The sequence below is a fragment of the Panthera tigris genome, chromosome B2, assembly GCF_018350195.1.
Source record: "Panthera tigris isolate Pti1 chromosome B2, P.tigris_Pti1_mat1.1, whole genome shotgun sequence".
NCBI lineage: Eukaryota > Metazoa > Chordata > Mammalia > Carnivora > Felidae > Panthera > Panthera tigris.
In genome coordinates, this window is record NC_056664.1 from 105,415,253 (window position 1) to 105,436,369 (window position 21,117).

At 40.5% G+C, this 21,117-nt stretch overlaps 2 protein-coding genes across 9 annotated transcripts in view; one reads left to right on the forward strand and one right to left on the reverse strand.

The window, feature by feature from the left end:
* GOPC (golgi associated PDZ and coiled-coil motif containing) overlaps positions 1-9,213 on the reverse strand; it is a 40,019-nt gene extending 30,806 nt beyond the window's left edge. For both annotated transcript variants that reach the window (XM_042987074.1, XM_015536011.2), the window contains exon 1: positions 8,731-9,213. In XM_042987074.1, coding sequence (XP_042843008.1) covers positions 8,731-9,018 — 288 coding nt within the window. In that variant the 5' untranslated portion in view covers positions 9,019-9,213. The remainder of the gene's footprint in view (positions 1-8,730) is intronic.
* An 80-nt stretch (positions 9,214-9,293) lies between these two features.
* LOC102970014 (nephrocan-like) overlaps positions 9,294-21,117 on the forward strand; it is a 29,877-nt gene continuing 18,053 nt past the window's right edge. Inside the window, exons 1-4 of one of the 7 annotated variants that reach the window (XM_042987069.1) lie at positions 9,294-9,484; positions 9,866-9,895; positions 16,450-16,595; positions 17,152-17,439. In XM_042987069.1, the coding sequence (XP_042843003.1) occupies positions 17,251-17,439 (189 nt within the window). In that variant the 5' untranslated portion in view covers positions 9,294-9,484; positions 9,866-9,895; positions 16,450-16,595; positions 17,152-17,250. Of the gene's footprint in view, positions 9,896-16,449; positions 16,596-17,151; positions 17,440-21,117 lie in introns of all 7 variants that reach the window. The other 6 variants (XM_042987067.1, XM_042987066.1, XM_015535955.2 and 3 more) reach the window with 6 other exon arrangements.

A 21,117-nucleotide genomic window follows, 5' to 3' on the forward strand; every position in this document is an offset into this window, starting at 1 on the left:
AGGCACCCCAAGAAATTACCTTTTAATATCAAAGAAAAATCTCCACAACTATCTGAAAAGGTTATTAAGATACTCCTCCCTTCTCTAACTATATATCTCTGTGAGGTCAAACTTTCTAGGCTACAACCCACGCCTCATATCACAAATGTTTGAATGCAGAAGCAGATGTAAGAATCCAGCTGTCTTTTAGTAAGCCAGATATTTAAAGATTATTCTTAAATGTAAAACAGGGCTACTTTTTTTTGGAAAGTTATTTTCTCATTAAAAATGATATCTATATGAACATATAATAGACTTACTGTTACTATTTTCAGCTGATACAGGAAATATTTAAAGTTTTCTCAGTTTTAATTTCTAATACAGTAAATGCCTATAGACCTAATCCACATTTTGGGGACTTCATAATTTGTAGAGTGGAAAGGGGTCCTGAGACCAAAAGCTTGTTGTCTTGAAGTGTGAAGGGAGGCCCATGTGGCTGCACCATATACAAAAGAGAAAAGAATGGTAAGATATGTCATTGAAGAGATATCCAGAGGTCAGATCATACAGCTTGACAGCCATAAGAAGTTTGAATTTTACTCATAGTATAATTGAGGCATTTTAAGCAAAATGACATGATCAAATTTATGTTTTAAAAAAGGGCAGCTGTGTATAATACAGGAAACAAAGTGAATGAATTATGACTGGAGGACTTTCAAAAAGAAACGGATAAATCTGTGATGTATTTTTGAAAGTTAAATTACTTTGATGTTAAGCTCAAAATGAAGTTCCAAGCAACATAAAATGTTTCCTGTTTCCATTTGCATGTTAACGCAGTTGGTTCTATGATCAAACTGGAGGTAGGGTGAAGAGAATCAAGCTACCCTATATTCTAGAAATGTCACAAGTACACTAAGTCCATACACGATATGAATGCTTACACGATATGAATGTTTAATGTTACTTTTAGTCACAGTTTCAAATTTTTCTTAAAATGGAATACCATGAAATATTAACTTACAAATCCTATCCTTGTGGATCACATACCAGGGGAAAAAATGAACCTGCAGATTTAGTCATTCAACAATGTAGTGGACACTGTGTTAGATACCACGGATATAGACAGAAACCATCCCAGCCCTCCTGAAACTTGTATTATAGAATGATTACTGGTAATCTTTGAGGATTCATGGTAGAACACTAAAAGTGTTTCAAATAATTTATTCATTTAAATAAATATTTATTGAGTACACACTGTGTGCCAGGATCTGGAGACAAAAAAGATGAGTAAGACATGGATTCTGCCCTTCAGAATTTCACTGTCTGGTAAAAAGAGACAAAATTACACTTCCAATTATGACAGGGAGTGTCATAAGCACTGTTATAGAGCCCATGTGTGATGTACCAATTCAAAATGGAGTGAAAAAAAAAAAAAGGAAGCGAAAGTCTGGGTGATGTATGGAAGTGCTGAATCACTATCATCTACACCTGAAGCCAGTATTCCACTGTATGTTAACTCCCTGGAATTTATATAAAAACTTTAAAAAAAAAAGCAGTGAAAAAGTCAGTCAGAAAGGAGAAATTTACCTGAGTACTAAAGAGATCAGCTAATATATAAAGTCTGAGAAGTGAAAATCCCTTGCAAGTGAGACAGGGATGTAAATAGAGCAGAAAGGTTGGTATTTAATGTGTGAGTTTCAAATTTCCAATTTTAAAAAGGGGCCAAACAACAATTCTATAATCCACATATCCGTCAACTGGATATCCATACTCAAAGGAATTGCTCACTACTCGATAAAGTTTGAAAGCACTATAGAGAAAAAAATTACCAACCAATTCCTAGAGACCAAAATGAGTTCACAAAGAGATAATATTCCCCCCACCTAAAGTCCGCTTTCCACAAAGCACTTGATATTATTTCACCTAAGACATAGTCTTGACCCTCCAAGAGATTGCCTTCCAGAGGCAGAGAGATGTGGCAGCCACTAATGACAGAACAACGTAACAAATTTAACAGTCCAAGTGAGTTAAAGGTGTTATGACCGGCTCTGCCTATATAGAGCAGAGAGAAAAGGGGTGAGGAAAGCCTTCACAGAGATGGTGAGGTAAGTGGTATCTTGAAAGATGAGTGGGTGTTTGATACTGTAGACAAAGGGGACAGAGAAGGCACTATACACAAAAGCCTGTGTTAAAGCAGTGATGCCATGCAAAGCCTACTTACAGAGCTGCAAATAGACCAGTTTTATTGAGAGGCAAAAGGAGCTAAGAAGGGGTGACAAGAGATAAAGACAGACACACTGGGCATTGATCACTATGCTAGAGTTTGAATTTTACCCAGTTAGTAAAAGAAAAGTATAAGTGAAAGAAGAGTGACCAGAATCAGAGTTGCCCTTTTTTGATATGAACAATTAAACTGAAATGTTTTAGAATGACTCTGACAGTGAGGGGCACCTGGGTGGCTCAGTCGTTTGAGCGTCCACTCTTGATTTCAGTTCAGGTCATGAGTTCACAGTTTGTGAGATTGAGCCCCACGATTGGCTCTGCGCTGACAGCACAGAGCCTGCTTGGGATGCTGTCTCCCTCTCACTGCCCCTCCCCCCACTCACACGCGTGCTCTCTCTCTCAAAAATAAATGAACATTTTAAAAAATACTTAAAAAAAAAAGAATGATTTTGAAAATGAAAAGATGGTTTGGAGGGGGTAAGAAGCAATTAGGAGACTATGTTAGGAATATACAAGAAAGGATAAGAAACTTAACTACATACAATCTCCTAAACTCAACTCATCTTTCCTGCCAAACCTGCTCCTTCTCCTGGATTCTTTACTTCAGTAAATGGTGTAAGTCTCCTAGGGCTGTCATAACAAATCACTACAAACTTGATGGCTTAAAAGAACAAAAATTTATTCTCTCACAGTTCAGGATGCCAAGAGCTCAAAACCAAGCTATTGGCAGGCCTGTTTCCTTCTGGATACCCTGAAGGAGAAACTGTTCCATGTATGTCTCCTAGCTTCTGACAGCAATCAGGATTGACAGCAATCCTGGGCATTTCTCAAGACTGTTGACATGTCACCCCAATCTCTGATTCTTCCTCCACATAGCCTTCTTCTCCGTGTCTCTGTGTGTCCTGAGTGTCTCTTACCAGGACAATCTCATTAGATTTAGGGTCCACTCTAATCTGCTATGATCTTATTTCCACCCTTGAATTATTACATCTGCAAAGACCTTATCTCCAAATAAGGTCACATTCTGAGGTTCTGGGTGTATATGAATTTGGGGGGAGACTACTATACTCAAACAGCTACCACCTAATCCATTTCTCAAACAGAAATGTGGTGGCATCCTTAACCCCTCCTTGTCCTCATCCTCTGCACATACATAATTATTAAATCCTGTTTCTGCTTCTTTAATTGAAGGTTATTCCTTTTCTTCATCCCCATTACCATTTTCATTTCAATAACGCTCTTGTCAACACAGCAAACTCCTTGCTACAACACTGGATTATTACTCACATTACTGTGCTTGTTACTAAACAAGTATTGTTGGAGAAAGTCACACAACAAGGCAGACTGGCTGTATCATGAATTTATGATAACTAACTCCAAATAAGTCTCCAACATTGCCTGGAGGTCCCTCTATTTCTCTGGCCAACTGGCTCTTCCATTCTTCCATAACTATTTCAAATCTTTTCACTCTCTCCAAGCTCTTACTCTCACCCACTTTCAGCAGTTGTCCCCAGCTCCAATTTCACAGAGAACAAAGAAGCCATCAGACAAACACTCTCAACCTCCCACCTCCTGCTCTCACAGTCTCCCTCTCCCTCCAAGTGTAACAGCTGGCCTTTCAATGTGAGGCCATTCTCTCTACATGTATCTTAGATCTCCTCTTCATTCAGAAATCTTACTACTACTACTACTTACCCTTGTCTTTTGCTAGAATATTCAGCTTCCCTCTCAACTAGATGCTTCTCATTGGCTTATACACATTTATTGGCTTATACATGCAATACCCCCCTGGAATTCTACACTCCTCCTTCCTGCTACCTATCCAGCCACACTCACTCTTTCTGCCTGCTTTTCTCTCTACTTCCTCCTTCCCCCACCAGGCATAAATATGTGCTTTGGGAGAAACTGGTTTCTCTAGTTCTAGAGCTTTGGTCCCCTTACTTAATCCTGGTAAAATGGGAATAATAATAGTAAACCTATCACACAGGACTGTTGTGAGAATTACATGACTGAATATATGCAAAACACTAAAAGCAGAGCCTGACCAATATTAACTGATCAGTAAGGTTAACAACATAACTATTAATAATAACTCATGTCCATCTATCTGTTCAGCCAACTGACATCTTGGAGTCATCCTAAATTCCCTCATCTCTCCATTCCAATCCATTTCTAGACTTTATTTTTACCTCCCAAGTCTCTCTTGTTCTGTCACCTCCATCTCACTATCCTACCCTGCACGATCATCCTCTCATATGGATCAAAATAAGAATCTTCTAAAGGAGTTCCTGCATTCATTCTTGTCATTATCCCAAACTCTCTCCTTAACCCTAGCCTCAGTGAGCTATGCTAATCTCCTATCTGAGGTTACCATCCAGTTTTAAACATCTCCCACTGGTATGATAGAGCCCCCAAATCTACTGCATGGCCTATAAAATCATGTAGATATCGTCCCTAACTACCTGTTCAAACTTATCTTGCATCTCACTCCTTGGGCCATCTGCTCTTATAACACATACCAACTCTCTGTCAGTTCTTCAAGTGCATTATGCACTTGACCATCACAGGGTGTTCCACTTTCTGTTCTCTCAACTGGAATGTTGAATGATATTCCTGTTTCTCTTGGCCTAATTAATTCCTACTTATGCTTTATGTCTTAACTCAATGGCCACTTCCAGAAGGAAGCCTTCCTTGATCCCCCAGAACAAGCTCCCATTACACTATGTACCTTTCATAATACTCATCAAAGTTGGAATTTCACACTTACGTGATAATTATTCCAATTAACTCCCCAACAGAATTCAAACCTTGTAACAGCAATAACTATGTCCATTTTGGTCTCCATTGTATCCCAAGTACCCAATACAGCATCTGGCACAGAATTAGTCCTCAATAAATACAGAGTGAATCAATATTAACCTTCAAGTTCAACGCTGCAAAATGGCCTTACCACTTGTTTAAAAACAGAACAGTGTTAAAGCAGTAAAAGGACAGTACATCATCAGTTCATCATAAACATGGCTCTAAACCAAAAGTTTCTCTTCTGATGGTTGTGAACAGTAAATCACTTTAAAAAGATATACTGATTCAGGGGGGCCTGGGTGGCTCAGTCAGTTGAGTGTCTGACTTCGGCTCGGGTCATGATCTCACAGTTCTTGAGTTCAAGCCCTGTGCTGACAGCTTGGAGCCTGGAGCCTGCTTCCGATTCTGTGTCTCCCTCTCTCTCTGCCCCTCCCCCGCTCATGCTCGCTCTCTCTCTCTCTCTCTCTCTCTCTCTCAAAAATAAGTAAACATTAAAAAAAATTTTTTTTAATAAAAAAAAAGATATACTGATTCAGCAATTGTTGGGGGAGGGAAAGGAAGATGTGACAGAAGATATATTGTTTTGCTGTTATTTTATTTTTATTATTATTATTTTTTTAAGTAGGCTCTATACCCAGCACGGAGCTCAATGTGGGACTCAAACTCACAACCCTGAGATCAAGACCTGAGCTGAGAGCCAGTCAGATGCTTAACCAACTGAGCCACCCAGGTGCCTCATGTTTTGCTGTTATTTTAGAGAAGGGGTAAATAGGCAGAAAATTGCATTTCCAGATAGACAGGTGGGTTTTTCTAAAGTATTGGTTCTCAATCTTTGTACTACTCTAACACACTACTATAACTATTACTATTACTACTGCTCTTACTATTGTCCCAATCAATACCTGTGACTCCAGCACAGCTGTCACCAAGTGGCTCACTAAAGCAGGAATTCTCATGCATGTGGGAAGTATAAGAGAGAGGTGAGTAACCTGAAATATCTCAATATATTCTGATATTCTTTGTCCTCCCCTTCCCCTTATATATAGCCCTCTCCCTACGGCAAGCAGCAGTCACACAGGCGTCATTTATATTTACTTTTTATTTTATTTTACTTTTTTAAATTCTATTTGAGAGAGAGAGAGAGAGAGAGACACAGAGAGAGAGGGACCGTACACATGTGTGTGAGTGGGGGAGAAGGACAGGGAGAGAATCTCAAGCAGACTGGGGGACTTGATCCCACGGCCCTGGGATCATGACTTGAGCCGAAATCAAGAGGCTCAACCAACTGAGTCATCCAGGCACACCATTTAGTATTTAATTTTAAATATAACCTCTGACTTTTTTTGCAGCAAAATTGTTTTAACTACTATATTGATATTGAACATGGTATTACCTAAAGGCACAATAAGTAAGGCAGAAGAAAGAGCAATCTGGAAAGATACTCAAGACCAATTAAATGTAAGTTACCTACACTGGAAGTATCTGTGTCTTGATTATAAAAATGTTTTATAACGGTAATATAGTTTAAGGTATTAATCTCTAAAAACACCGAACTTTGGTGCACACCTGTTATATCACACTATAAATGGCCTCAAATGTTGAATCTTAATGCCCATATCCTTAAAACAATAGAAGTAATTCAATCCACTTACTAAGAAATAAAACAGGGCAAGAAAGTATGGAAATCTTTTCTAAAGATTTCAAGATCTCAGATTAATAACAGTATATGAACCTCTGAAATTCTGCAAATAATCCAACAGCAGGTCTGCTTTGAAAGGCACTGCTGACAACGAACCTCTCTCCTCAAAAACACACAACCGGTTCCATGAAAACCGTAAAAACTGCTAAATGTAGAAAGATTAACCCACAAATAGGTAAGTTAACTGTAACAGAAAAACACACAAACAAAATGTCCCTTCCCCATTTTCTAAGATCTTTAAGTCAAGGGTTTCAAAGTATGTTGAAGAAACATGCTCACATCACAACAGGCTAGCATTTCTTATTTTGAGAAATAACGCCACCTCCTAAGCCAGGATATGGAGTCAGAATATGTAATTACAATTTCTGAGAAAAAGGATATACATAATTTATTATAGCTCTGAATACTCATCTAAAATATTTAAAGATGAAAAAGACTGAGTACCACATCCTACTCACAGAATCATCCTTTCTCCAAAATTAGATTTTATATCCGACATCAAAATATCACTGTTCAAAGAGTCCTCTGGTCATTTAAAAAATTAGATATTGTTTCACTTTTTAAAAGCTGTTTATCCTCAGTAGGTACTCGCAGTTGGAAATGATATGAAAGTTCTCATGAGGCAAAAGCTACTCTTGCTCTGTCATTTAAAGCTAAAGCACTATTTCTAAAATCCATTAAATGCATTTTTACTACCCGAAAAATTAACTACCTTCTAGAAGTAAGCAGCAATCAAGAAATAAAAAATCATTTTCATATACCTAGAACAAGACGTGATTAGCTTCACATCAGCTCTTCCATTGGAAACTCTTCAAAAAGGATGGAAGAGATGAACAGTCCTTTCAGTGGAGAAGAAACAAAATCTCTGATTTGCATCTGTGCTAATCACAGATGAATTAGACCACCTTTTCTGTGGCTGACAGGAAAGAGGAAGACTGCTAACCACTAATCAAGGAGAGGATACATACCTGATATTCATATTGATTTGGATCTAAGGGGCACTCTCAATCATTGTAACTGACAGCAATGATGCTTTCCGGGGTAACTTCATGTTCAAAGAGCTTTGCACATCTCTGATTATCCTATTTTTATGTACTTTAAAATGAAAGACCCATTCTGTTAAATTATCTAGTTAGAGAAAGCTCTTTATGTAATAATGTCAACGTGCCATGTTTCTAAATATTGTAATAATGCATTAATTTAACTTTCTGCACAACGTGGTAGGTTTTTGGGTTTTTTTTTTTTTTTGGAACCACCACTACTCCACTCCACCCACACCCACACCCACACACAAGATTAGAGACTAAAGCAAATGATCATTCTTCACATACTCTCACAAATAAATCCAGACTTTGGGAAATATAGTAAAGGACAAACAAAACTTCACTCAATGTTATAAGTCTTTTGAAAAATTGTAGACAACTTGCGGTGTCTGCCTGTAATTTAAAGACCAACTATAAACCAAGAAGGACACTGATACTATCCTGTTTATCCCACTAAATTTTCCTAAGAGCTTTGATAGAATTCCCCTAAATAGTTCATGCATTCAGGGAATAGTATGTCTGTGTGAAACAAGACACGATGGTCTGAAATAGTTAAAAAAACCATCAACACTGTATCAGTCTGGTCATATACAAACCTAGTTCGTCAATGTCAAAATCGATATGAGAGAACTCAAATGTTGAAAGGTGGGCTAAGGTATTCTGACAATCTTTGAGCTTAAATCTTAGGTTTATTAATGATGCATGTACAAGTAGGCTGGAGGAACTAGTTCCTGTTTCCTCCGCATAGAAATACTAGGAAGGTGGGTGACAGGACTCCAGGACACCCACACGTCGATCTACACCCCCTTTTCCTACTCCAACCTCACCTCACTCCTTTGCTTTACACATATACACACGCACTCTCCTGTCGCATCTGAGCCCAGGTGCCCTGGTAGGTAGTTTTCTAGGGTCGTTTCACCAGTGCGTAAAATGGGATCTGATGCCTAGGGCTGAATGCCACCTCCTCCAGGGCCCACAGCTCACCTCCAGCTTGTGGTTAATTTGGGACACAGTCTGGGCTTTATGGCAAAGCTGCGCAAAGCAGGAACTCAGGCTGGTCATCTTCTGTCGCCCCTCATAAGTGATGTCCGCCTGGTCCGGATCGATCTCACCCAGGAGCAGATCCACATCCACGAAGGCCTTGTCGAACTCCTTCTCCAGCACCTCCAGCCATCGGAACATGGATACCCCGCCGGGGGAGACCCCCACGGCGCAGGAGGCGCCCCCGGGGCCCCCTCCGGCTCCTGCCGGGCACGGGCCGCCCGCCGACATGGCGCCGTCTAGGGCCTCCCCCGACTGCTGCTGACCCCCGCCGCCCACCCCGCGCGAGAGGAACTGCTGGGACTGCGGGGACCCCCGCGCACGCACGCTCCGTCGGTCCCCTCCCTTCCCCTCGCGCGGCTAACGCCGGCAATGCACCCCTGAGTGGCAAGAGCAGTGAAGCTGAGGCGGCGACGGTGGCACACGGAAGAATCCGGCCGTCCCACCTCCCGGCCCGCCCCCGCTGCGCATGCGTAGCGAAGACTTAGGCCGACGCAGCCTGGAGGGACGAAGTGGGCGGGGCTAGGATGAGACCTTGGCCTATGAAAAGCCTCTACTTGGGACCTGCCCGTCAGCGGCCATATTGACAACTGGCAAACTCTAGCTTGAATCCCCGAGAAACAGGCACGCATCGTGTCGGCTTCCAAGTTGGAAAGGCCGGAGGAAGAGAACGGTGTCCACGTCGCAGAGACGAACAGTTTCCGCCCGCTTGACTTCACAGTGGGCGGGAGCCGTTCTCAAGACCTCCGGGACAGTTGCTGCGGCGACGTCCAGGGCGGGGAAGGGAATGTGAGGACGGGCGGTGTAAGCATGCGCAAGGGCCACGTTTTACCTTTCCTTACGGTTCCTGTAGAGGGTGAGGTGGGTGGACATACGGGCTCTTCTTGCTAAACCAGGCCCTCAACTCCGAGTGAAAACTGCTTGGAGCGGCGACTTGAAGGACAGCGGCCGCCCGGGTTTTGCTGAATTCACACGGGACCTTTTGTCTTGCCTTTAATAGGCAGCCCTGAGTTCGAATCTTGCACCCTGTCATATTAGCTGTCCTGTTTAGTTGTGTTCTTTAACCTTGAAGCCTTAGTGTCTAAAGTTTACTTCGCTCAGTACTGAGGTAAGATGCTTAACTTCAGTGCCTTCATCCTGATTATTAGCCCCCAGGTCATACGTTTCCGAAGAAACTATTTTTAAAAGTACTTATTTCAACAACTACGGTGTTCCCACAGTGACCTTTCATAAAAACAAAATTATGAAGATACATATCTTCATAAATATATTGAATGCAGAGCCCTGTTGAGGCACTGGGGACACAAAAACGAGTGAGACGAGCCTCACGCAAGCCGAGCTCGTAGGCTAGTGAGTCTAATCCTAATAGCTACTACTTCGATTTGAATTTTGTAGTACCTTTGGGAGTGTTGACAAACTGCCCTTTACCATTAGCCCTATTTGCGCTCAACTCCTTTCCACTTCTAGACTAGCCCAGTCTTAAGAAAGGAGAAATCAGATATTGGGTTAGGCTGGTGAGAACTGTCTCTTTTGCATTGCGTAAGGGAATACTTTACTAGCCCACCCCAGACTCCTGTGATATGGAACAGACTCTTCCAATTGATCACCACCAAAGCCTGCCCCGTGCACCTCTCGCCAACGCAATGCCATTGAGGAGTAAGAAAGCTTAGCTCTAGTTTGCTCTCTGGATAGTGCAGGGCAGGCTAGCTGCCATCGATAAGTCCTTTGGCTTCAGCGAACTTAGTTAAGCAAAACTATGAGATCTTTGCCTTGAACTTAAATAGGCACCTTCACATAGGTTTTAATACACAATAAGTAACATAAACCTAAAATATCCGTCTTTCCTCATTCCCTTCCAAATTAACTTTATTTTCATATGCAGTACTTGCAAGAACATCATACTACAGTTACCAAGGCCCCAGCCCCTTTCTTTGTATTATAGTTAGCAATGCATTTTAAGGAATTTGAAGTAAATAATTTAGAATTGGAAGGGTGAACATACATGGAATCACATTAAGAACAGCTTTCAATTGTTGAAAACATACCATGTGTAAAGCACTGTGCTATTTAATTTTTTGACCCTCACAAAATCATAAGAGGTAGCTATTACCACTTTTTTTTTTAATTTTTTTTTTTTTAGCGTTTATTTATTTTTGAGACAGAGACAGAGCATGAACGGGGGAGGGGCAGAGAGAGAGGGAGACACAGAATTGGAAGCAGGCTCCAGGCTCTGAGCCGTCAGCCCAGAGCCCGATGCGGGGCTCGAACTCACGGGACCGTTAGATGGTGACCTGAGCTGGTCGGGGGCTTAACAAACTGAGCCACCCAGGTGCCCCTATTACCACTTTTTAATAGATAATTCACAAAGAGCTAAAGTATCTTGGTAAAGTCATACAGCTAAAAATCAAATGAGGTGAGATTTCAATCTAGGTATCTTTTTCTCCAAAGTCTTAACCTATTAACCAGGAAATATAGAAGGATGAAGAAATCCATTTCTTTTTGTATAAGTTACCGGCATAATAAATTGGCAAATCAGTCCAAAAGTTTTTCTTTTTAAAAAAATGTTTTTAATTATTTTACATTTGTTTTTGAGAGACAGAGACAGAGCACAAGAGAGGGAGGGGCAGGGAGAGAATGAGACAGAATCTGAAGCAGGCCTCAGGCTCTGAGCTATCAGCACAAAACCCCCTGATGTGGGGCTTGAACTCCTGAACCATGAGATCATGACCTGAGCCAAAGTCTGAGGCTTAACCAACTGATCCACCCAGGCACCCCAATCCGAAAGTTTTTCTAAAAAAATAATTTATTCCCAGTTTTTTTTTTGTTTTTTTTTTTCAACGTTTTTTATTTATTTTTGGGACAGAGAGAGACAGAGCATGAACGGGGGAGGGGCAGAGAGAGAGGGAGACAGAATCGGAAACAGGCTCCAGGCTCCGAGCCATCAGCCCAGAGCCCGATGCGGGGCTTGAACTCACAGACCGTGAGATCGTGACCTGGCTGAAGTCGGACGCTTAACTGACTGCGCCACCCAGGCGCCCCTACTCATACTTCTTTTAAGAAGCCTTCTTAAAACTGGGAATTTTAATGCAGTGATTAAAGATTAGCTCAGACACCTCTTTCAGGAAAACTTCCTTTTTTCTTCTCATGTGGAGCTATGGCTACCATCACCATTTAGTTTCCTGCAAATACCTGCTACAGCGCTGACCATATTTTTGGAGCCCCTCAGACCGTGAGCTCCTTGCAGCAATAACCATATATTACTTAATCTTTGAATGCCAGGTCCTAACACAGAACACAGAACATGGTAGAAATGATGTAAGTATTTGTGGAATCAGTTTAATATTTAAAATATTACAACAGTCTACTTAGAAATCTAAAAACTGTCACTTTTCAAAACATACCTTTGATACCTGCCGGAGAGCATAGCTAAACATTTTTTATAATGTTCAATGTTTCATAGCTCAAGAGTTAGGAATATCTACAAAATACATGTCAACCTTTAAAATCTAAGGAATATTTTTTCCCAACCTAAAGAGAAATGTTTATTTAACAATAATCTGGTTGACTTGACTAATAATAAATCCAGTATAATTTAAGCTTTGAGAGTTATTTTACCTATTCCATAGTTAAAATTTAAGACCTACTACATTTTTGTGTGGTGTACACAAACCTAAAGACAAAACATAATGGGGCACCTGGGTGGCTTAGTTGGTTAAGCATACGACTCTTGGTTCCAGCTCAGGTCATGATCTCATGTTTTCATGGGTTCGAGCCCTCCATTGTGCTCTGAGCTGGCAGCTCAGAGCCGGCCTCTCATTCTCTGTCTCCCTCTCTCTCTCTCTCTGCCCTTCTCCCACTTGCACCATCTCTGTCGCTCTCAGTATAAATAAGCTTAAAAAAAAAAAAAATAACAAAAAGCAATTTTCAAAATCTCTATCACTGTGTTTTTTCCTTACACTCTCAACGACCAACTACAACTGCTTTTCCACTGTTACCTGATTTACATTCTTTATTTACCCTTTCCCACAACTCCAGGTTTGATTCAGCATTATCTAAAACCACCATTTAGCAACAATGGTATCAGAGTTTACTAATCATTGATTCTTCCTCTTTCATCACTGTCAAGTCACTGTTTATTTCTCAGATTGTCAGACTTTACAGATCAAACACAGACTTCCCCCTCATCAGCCCCTGTCATTTATGTTTCTTGTAGATTAATTCCACAAGGGGCCCCAAACAATTGCATTCTGAACGCTGTTAAACATTAGTTATCTTTTTTTTTTTTTTGCACTTAGACTAAAACTATAAGAATACCTTTAAGTATCTTTTTTAGAATTTTCACAGTCTTTCAAAGAAACAAGTCAGAAAGTGTGGGGAAACAATTACACAAAAGCCAAGTCACAAGCATTGTTGGACAAAGAATTTGGCCCCATTTGACTGTAACTCACTCAAAGTTCATTTGGCTTTTGTGGCCATGGTAAGCAGAGGGAGTGGGGATGAAAAGATTTTTATAGTGGATATTTGTCACTATAAATGCAGGACTGCCCATATTTAAGCCCCCCCTCCTCTATTTAGGGAATTCCCTACCTTACGTAACTTGAATATGATAAACTGACTCTTCTTCCCATAATGGACTGAAAACGTCAGACAAGCCCACTCCCCAACTCTTGACAGCGGGAGCACAGGCATATGATCTGGGGTCAGCTAACCAAAATAATCCACCTGGAATTTTTACCTTGGAGACAGTAAGGCAAGCTTGGGGTAATTCTTCCTAGTAGGGAGGAGAGATGGGAGTGGGGGTAGCAACATCCTTTTTGAGTAGTAGCGGGGCCAGCAAGTGGCACACAATTTCCAGTTCAGTGGTGCAGGCCAGGGCATCCGTGTTCTGTGGTGACACCAGACTGAAGTGTGATTTTGCCTGTGATTCTGGCTACAAAGGCTTGCTTTTATTCTTGCCATTTCCAAATCTGGTTCTGTAGGTTTTCACAATTCTGTATGCTACCCAATTGTCAATAATTCCTCTTCTGCTTAAATTAGCCAGATTTTTTTTTTTCATTGCTTGTAACTAATAATCCAAACCAATACAACTATCATGTATTGAGACTCCCTTTTCACCCATGGACTTGACATGCCTTAGTTCATGTCATCTATTCCTTTCTGTAGAGTGGACATTATTTCCTCACATTTTATCTTCACGTATAGAAGAAAACATTAAGATTTAGAGAGGTTAAACAGTAGAAAAAGTATTTTTTTGTCTTACTTCAAAGTTACACTTTTTCTGCAACATTTTCAAGAAGGAAATAAAAGTTAAAAAGAATCATATTCATAATTTTTTGAGTCTTTAAAATTTCTTTTCTTTTACCTCAAAAGGAGATTTTCATAAATTAAAGCTTCTTTCTCACTTTTGGCTGATCAGTTTTATAATAGGAATCACAAGCCAGTGCTTACAGACCCAAGTGAGGAAGATTGTGGGTTAGTCAGCTTCTTCTCTGGAATTCAGTTTCCTGTCTACAATGGGAACTAGACCTTTGCTTTTAATAAACCAAGGAAGGCCAATATCCATTGCATTGAGACGCATGTTTGTATTTATTGTGGGGTTTCCTGACAAGGCACTATTGACATTTTGGACTAGAGACTTCTTTCTTGTGGGGCAGTCCTTTCTGTTGTAGAGTGTTTAGTAGTATCCCTCACCATTACTCTCTAGATACTCATAACACTGCCTATCCTCTCCTGACCATTACCACCATTTATTGTCATAAAAAATGTCTTCAGACATCGCCAAATTGTCCCTGGTTGAGAACCCCTGGGTTATAGAAAGGAAGAAAGGAAGGGAGGCGAGGAGGGGGCATAAAGATAAAGAAGATAAGAAAGCAAGTCAAGGAGAATCCTGGCTTGAGAATCTAAACAAAGACATAAATCTAATTCAATCCAAATTCAAATGCAAAGCATATTCCTTGAGATTGCAATCCTCCTTGTGCTGAAAGATTAAACCTAGATTCTGGGGTATATTTTGAACAGTTGCTGGGTGAGTCATTTGAGTTTCCATTCTTGAGAAAGGCACCCATGCTTCTTTATTAGGTTTCTTCTCGCCCAAAGAAGCCAAGCAATAATGATGAGATAAGGTGTTAAATCTTTTCAGAGAAAAGAACAGTCTATCTCACACTTAGCCTTAGGAACCCATAAACTCAAGACCTAAAAACTCAATCTAGGGAATTTTACACTCAGGGCCCTTAGTCAACATGTGAAAATTCCAAAAGTCAGCAGAAAGTATGCCAGAAGCTGACCAGTGATGGCCATTTTGTGGCTGCGGCTTAGCACAGCATGACTGCAGAGGGGGACTGTCGCCTCCAGCGCAGGTACAAGAAGACATGCATGTCCTTCAAGCACCCAGGCTGTACCTTTGTACTATACTTTCTCTGCAGTTTATGGTATCAATAAGACTTTGCCTTCTACCTGGAAAAAAAAAAGACTTCTCAGCTTAACTCTAACTAAATAGGTGTGGTCTAGGGGAACAAATGGAGCTTTTATTCTTCAAAACATTTTCAACTTTTTATGATCAAAACTATTTATATTTGTAATATTAAAACCAGGAAACAACTTAAAACTCCAACACTTAGTAGTTAATCAAATCTGGACAATATTCTTGAAAGTCTATTAGACATTAAAATTTATGTTTATGGAAACTATAAAATAATATGAAAAATATAATAGTAAAAGGTACAGAATATAAATTATGTAAGTAGGTTTACAATTGATAAAATAAAAAAATAAAACAAAACTATTTACTATTGTAAAATAGTAACATCTTAGAGATAATGTCAACATTACAGGAAAGCTATAGAAATACCATGGAAGAAAAAAATATTATACAGTGTAATTTCAGGGCTCAAAGAAAAGGGTATACTGCAGTGACCAACAGAGGGTAGAAAATGAAATCCATCGCTATGCTGCATTAACAGAAAAATCAGCTGCCTCTAATGGCAGATGACACCAAAGGATTTTGTAGACATTTCATTTTAATTAACTATGAATTTACTCTCTCCATTTTAATTAACTATGAATTAACACAGAAGAAAAAAAAGTGTTCCATGAGTATTTCTCTTGGTTTTTTAAAAGCCTAGGCAGAGAAAAGAAACCAGAAACGTGTTTGATTTGGGGACAAGACTAACACTGATTTTTTTTCCCCTCCTTGCTCTTTTTTTCCAAATTTTCTTTTCTTGAACATTACTTTCCTATCTGAAAATTCTAAAAATTAAAAAAAAAATAATTCTCTTGTTGAGAAATTAGTAATAAAGTTTGTTGAAAATCAGAATATTGATAGAAAAGAAATCCCTTATCATTCCTTATCTCAGATAGTAAAAGAAAAGAGGACTTAAAAAAAATCAAAAGAGAGGAGTAGAAAAGTCTTTTGGGAAAAGCATACAGAAATCCTTACTTACTCTGGAAATAGATTATCAGAGCAAAGGAAATTTGGCTTCAAAATGAAAACTGCAGCAGAGAGGTAGGTTGAAGGGGACATCAGAAAAGCTTTTCAATATTAGAAAGCGTTTCTTTGGAGCGATGGGCTCAGGCCAACCAGCATAGGGAAATTCAGGTCTTCCATTGGGGAGGAGAGAACTTCTCTATATAATCTTTTGCTTAAAATGCTTTTAAATTCCTCAGCAGGGATGAGCACAGCAAGTAAAAGAGCCTCAACAAAAGCGTGCCTGGGACAAATGAAGCCTTCCCTCTGCAGTCAGGTTTCAGAACACACAAGTTCCTCTGAAGACACTTGAGGCCTTTTCTTCCATTATTACAAATAGACGAAGGTAACTGACCCATTTTGATGTTTTGTTCTCATCCAAGTCAACAATATTTTTGAATGACAAAAATATTGTCCAAATTTGATATTTGAGTGGACCAAGTGATAGATGAGTTGAACAATTTATCTCTGGCTCTAAACCCCTCTTCTTGGTAGCCCATTGTTTCCCTAGCCATAAAATGTTACTGAAACAACAATAATAAAGAGAAAACCTGCTCATTTTCCCATACTAGTTAATGGGAGAAGAAAACACCTGCCTGCTGCAGTCCTACAAAAATCGTTGTAATATAGGGTCACAGAAAATCCAAAGGTTTATAGCCCACTATAAAACAGCTCTTTGTCTTTCCCCACTAATTCCCTAGTGTCACATTTAACAAAACAAGGAAACTACAGATAATAGACGTGTTTGCAGATTAGCCTTCCAAGCCATAAATAACAGAGGGGTTTGCTCACCTACAAATATTAAGGCAGCTTATCAATGTTTAAGCCCTTTGTAATGGTTGCTAACATTTTAACCCAGACAAAATTGGAATTTTTTCTTCCCTGTCTCCTTACATTGACAGAGCACACATTCATAAGATTCTATGATCAGATTTCATGGTATAAAGAGTGAGACATCATCTAAACACTTGGCTGCTGCCTGAGAGGCTCTGTTTTGGAAGATGCATCTGCTTTATGCCTTCCTTGCTTTGCTCTCTCTTACCTCTGGTTTCCATCCTAACTGTCCTGGGAGATGTAGCTGCGATTCAGTGCACTCGGTACAATGCTACAGGCTAACGGAGGTACCGTCAGGCCTTCCTTCCACCACCAAGAAGCTCTACATTAGCCACAGCAAAATTCAGCACCTCCAGGTAACCATTCTACAGTCAGGTTGCTGCAATTTTATTTTTTGAGGCAGGGTGAGGGGCAAGTGTGGGGCTGTTGACGTTTAATTTAAATAATCCAAACTCAGAACTAGTGATTATCAAGTTTGCGTAGCGGCACTATCATTTTGCCTTCTACTGCAGAGATGGGTGTATGCCTCTGGATATTTCTTTGGTCAAAAAAAAAATCTGAATCTATAATTAATGATATTTTATTTGTTTTTATTTTTAACAAATGTAATTATACTGTTGCAAAGTAAAAGAAGTGGCTCTCTCTCTCTCTTTAATGTTTATTTTTGAGAGAGAGAGAGAGCAGGCAGAGGAGGGGCAGAGAGAGGAGGACAGAGGGTCCAGAGGCAGTGAGCCTGATGTGGCACAAATCATGAGATCATGACCTGAGCCAAAGTCTGACACTCAACCCACTGAGCCACCCAGGTGCCCCAGGAAGTGGCTCTCTCTTAACAAAAAGAGTTTGAGAGCAAATGGCTACTTCCTGTTCCCAGGATTAAGAATAAGTGCTTTCAGGGCCACCTGAGTGGCTCAGTCGGTTGAGCATCTGACTTCGGCCCAGGTCATGGTCTCACAGCTCATGAGTTTGAGTTGCTCGTTGGGCCCTGTGCTCAGAGCCTGGAACCTGCTTCAGATTCTGTCTCCGTCTCTCTCTCTCCCTCTCTGTCTCTCTCAAGTATAAATAAACATTAAAAAAAAGAAGTGCTTTCAGGGGAAAGGGGAAAAAGTAGTTTTGTTTGTGCCATAAAAAAACAGATGACACTTAGAGCATCATAAGACCATCAAGATGAACCCAAGCATTTGAGAATTATTTATACAAATCCTACAAACATGCCAGGCCTCAGTGTCTTTGTGGACACCTCTACAGAGGAAATACATGTTTATGTTTGGGCACATTACTGCCGTTCTCGTTCTATGCACTTTTAATTCTAACGTTTTTATTTATGCCTACCTATTCAGAGTGCTGTAAAGAATGCTATAGATTTGCCTGGCTTTTGTAATATGAAGGAACTTTTTGGCCTTTGGTATTTCGAAAGGTATCAAGAGATAAGGGTTCTCATCTTCATTTTCTCCCTAGCTAGAGATATAATCATCTTAAACAAGCAGTTAAAAAAATCTCCAGGCCTCACTTTTTACCTTTGTGAAGTAAGAAGCCTGGGTGTGATGGTGATCCCAGGCTCCTTTTCCCTGGCAGATTCCATGGCTCTCTGGTTTTGTTTTTACTAGTCACTGCTTCTCCCTCATAGGCCAAATCCTGAGATAAGGAAATACCTCTCTGTGATCCAGGCACAGACAGTCAGCAGGTGAATGTACTTTCCCTTCAAAAGAGTCACCATCCCCTTTCATTTGGTTAAGACATTTTAACGTACGTGTGCCTAAGCAGGGAGACTTTCAAATATGTGGCATGGTATTTATTTCAAGGCTCAATAAGCAAAATTGCCTAGTCGTCATGTTTACTTTGCTCTTGTAATCCAGTAGTGCCTAATGCCAGAGAGCAAGTCTGACCTTGTCAGGTCTCAGCATTTAAGCGGGACAGCTGGTTAAAGGGCGAGATGCTTAAATATTTGTTCTGAGGGCCTGAGACGCCAAGAGCTGAAGTGTCAGCTAAGCCGGATAATGATCCCACACTGTTGCCTTGCAGCTGATAAGATGAAATTATCCCTCTCATCAAATTCAGTTATTGAATGAGTGCATTTGTCGTGGGTTTAGGTTCACTGAACAGCAATATTGCCTCTTCCCCGAATTTAACCCAGTTAACCGTCTCTTGGAAGGACGGTTCCCAGCAGAAACGTTGATGAAAGACATGATTGTTTTGCGAAAGTAATAAAAAGCTCTAAGCAATAATACTTCTATTTTAAAAACCCTTAGGTTTTAAATTGACCGTATTTCACGAATGTGAGCTGTATCTTGTGAATATGCTGTATGTTCTGTCCATTTGGTTGGAACTACAGAATCGGGTGCCTGTATTTCAAGAAAAAAATACCTTGAAAATACCTTCAGATTAATAGCAATAGAAATTACATATGCACACACATATGTGTATCTACACATATATACAACATACATGTATGTGCACACACACCGCATATGCATGGATGTGTACGACATACATATATCCATGCATAAAAGTAAAAATGTTTCTATTACTTATCCATATGTTTTGTGTTTCGGTTTGTGAATGCTGTGTTTGAGACTAGGGATATAATATGAAAAATTCACAGTTCTTGCCCTCACAGGATGAAGGCCTTTATTTATGCGTGCATCTGTAAAAATCTCTCCTTATTTGAGGCACATCCATCAGACTGTAACACTCCCCATTTGTTCTTTGCTTGCCTCGTACTGTGCCTTGGCCCCTTCCCTCCTGGCTCCTGGTCGTCCTCTCCATCCTGAGTCCTGCATCTCCTTTGTGCCTTCAGTGTCCGATGTGTAAGCCTCATGAGCTCACAAGAAAGTGTGTATCTACATTCCTACTTCACCACAGCCGTCTGCCCTCTTGGTCATATCATAATCATTATACCCAAAATGCCTCCACTCAGAAATCTCGAATTCCTCCACTCCCTGGTCATTATCTTCTTTCGTCTCACCCGCCACCCTCTCTACTTCTCTTCCATCCACCCCATGGAGACTTTGAACCCTAGATCTGCCCATGTTTTCTCAGATAATTAGTTCATTTCTTATCCATCTTCTTTCCCTATCCCTGCCTTTTTTGCATCCCAAAATTAATGATCTCAACACCTATCCAGCAAAGCCTCAGTCTTAGATTAGGGTGATCATTTTCCTTTTTCTCCTATGCCTGGATACCCAGATGCTGCTGGAGATGGTCACACAACCTCTCTGCACACGTGCATATGTATGTGTGGTTTGCAACAACCACAAATCCATAGAACCACCACAAGTTTAAGGTCTCCGGCCTCATCTGGGTCTTCAGCGTCACCCATCTGCCCTTTCAGTTCTTCTTCCTGTGTTCCCTTGACATCTTCAAAACTTCAGTGCAGCATTGGGCTGCTTTCACAATCCCCGCCATCCTTGCTCTCCTATCACCAACGATTGGTCTTCCCTTTTATTGACTATTCTTGACAAAACTGAGGCCATTAGTCTTGATCTCCCTCAACTCCTTCTCCCTGTGTACTAACTTGTCTCCATTCAATTCTGCAAACTCTTTCCTCCAGACAGAGAGGATGAGATCTCCCTCTGTCTGCTCAAGGCAACCTCACACCCATGCCCTGGAGTCCACCTTCCTCACCTCTCCCTGGAGCTTGCTTCATCATCTTCCCCATACCCGTATCTCCAGTGGCTCTTTCTTTATAAGGGCCCTGTTCTAGCTTAGAAATAGGCTCCTTTCATTACAATAAAAATAACATTATTTTAAGTCTGTGTGTAAAAAAAAAAAAAGGTAATCTGTACTTACTGTTTCTACTTCTTTACCTCTTTTTTTTTCTTTTTGAGAGAGAGAGAGAGAGTGAAAGCTGCAGAGAGGGGCAGAGAGAGAGAGAGAGAGAGAGCAAGCGAGAGAGAGAATATTAAGCAGGCTCCACACTCAACACTGAGCCCAATTCAGGGCTTGATCCCAAAACTTGGGGATCATGACCTGAGCCAAAATCAAGACAGATGCTCAACTGACTGAGCCACCCAGGCACCCATCTTTATCTACCATTT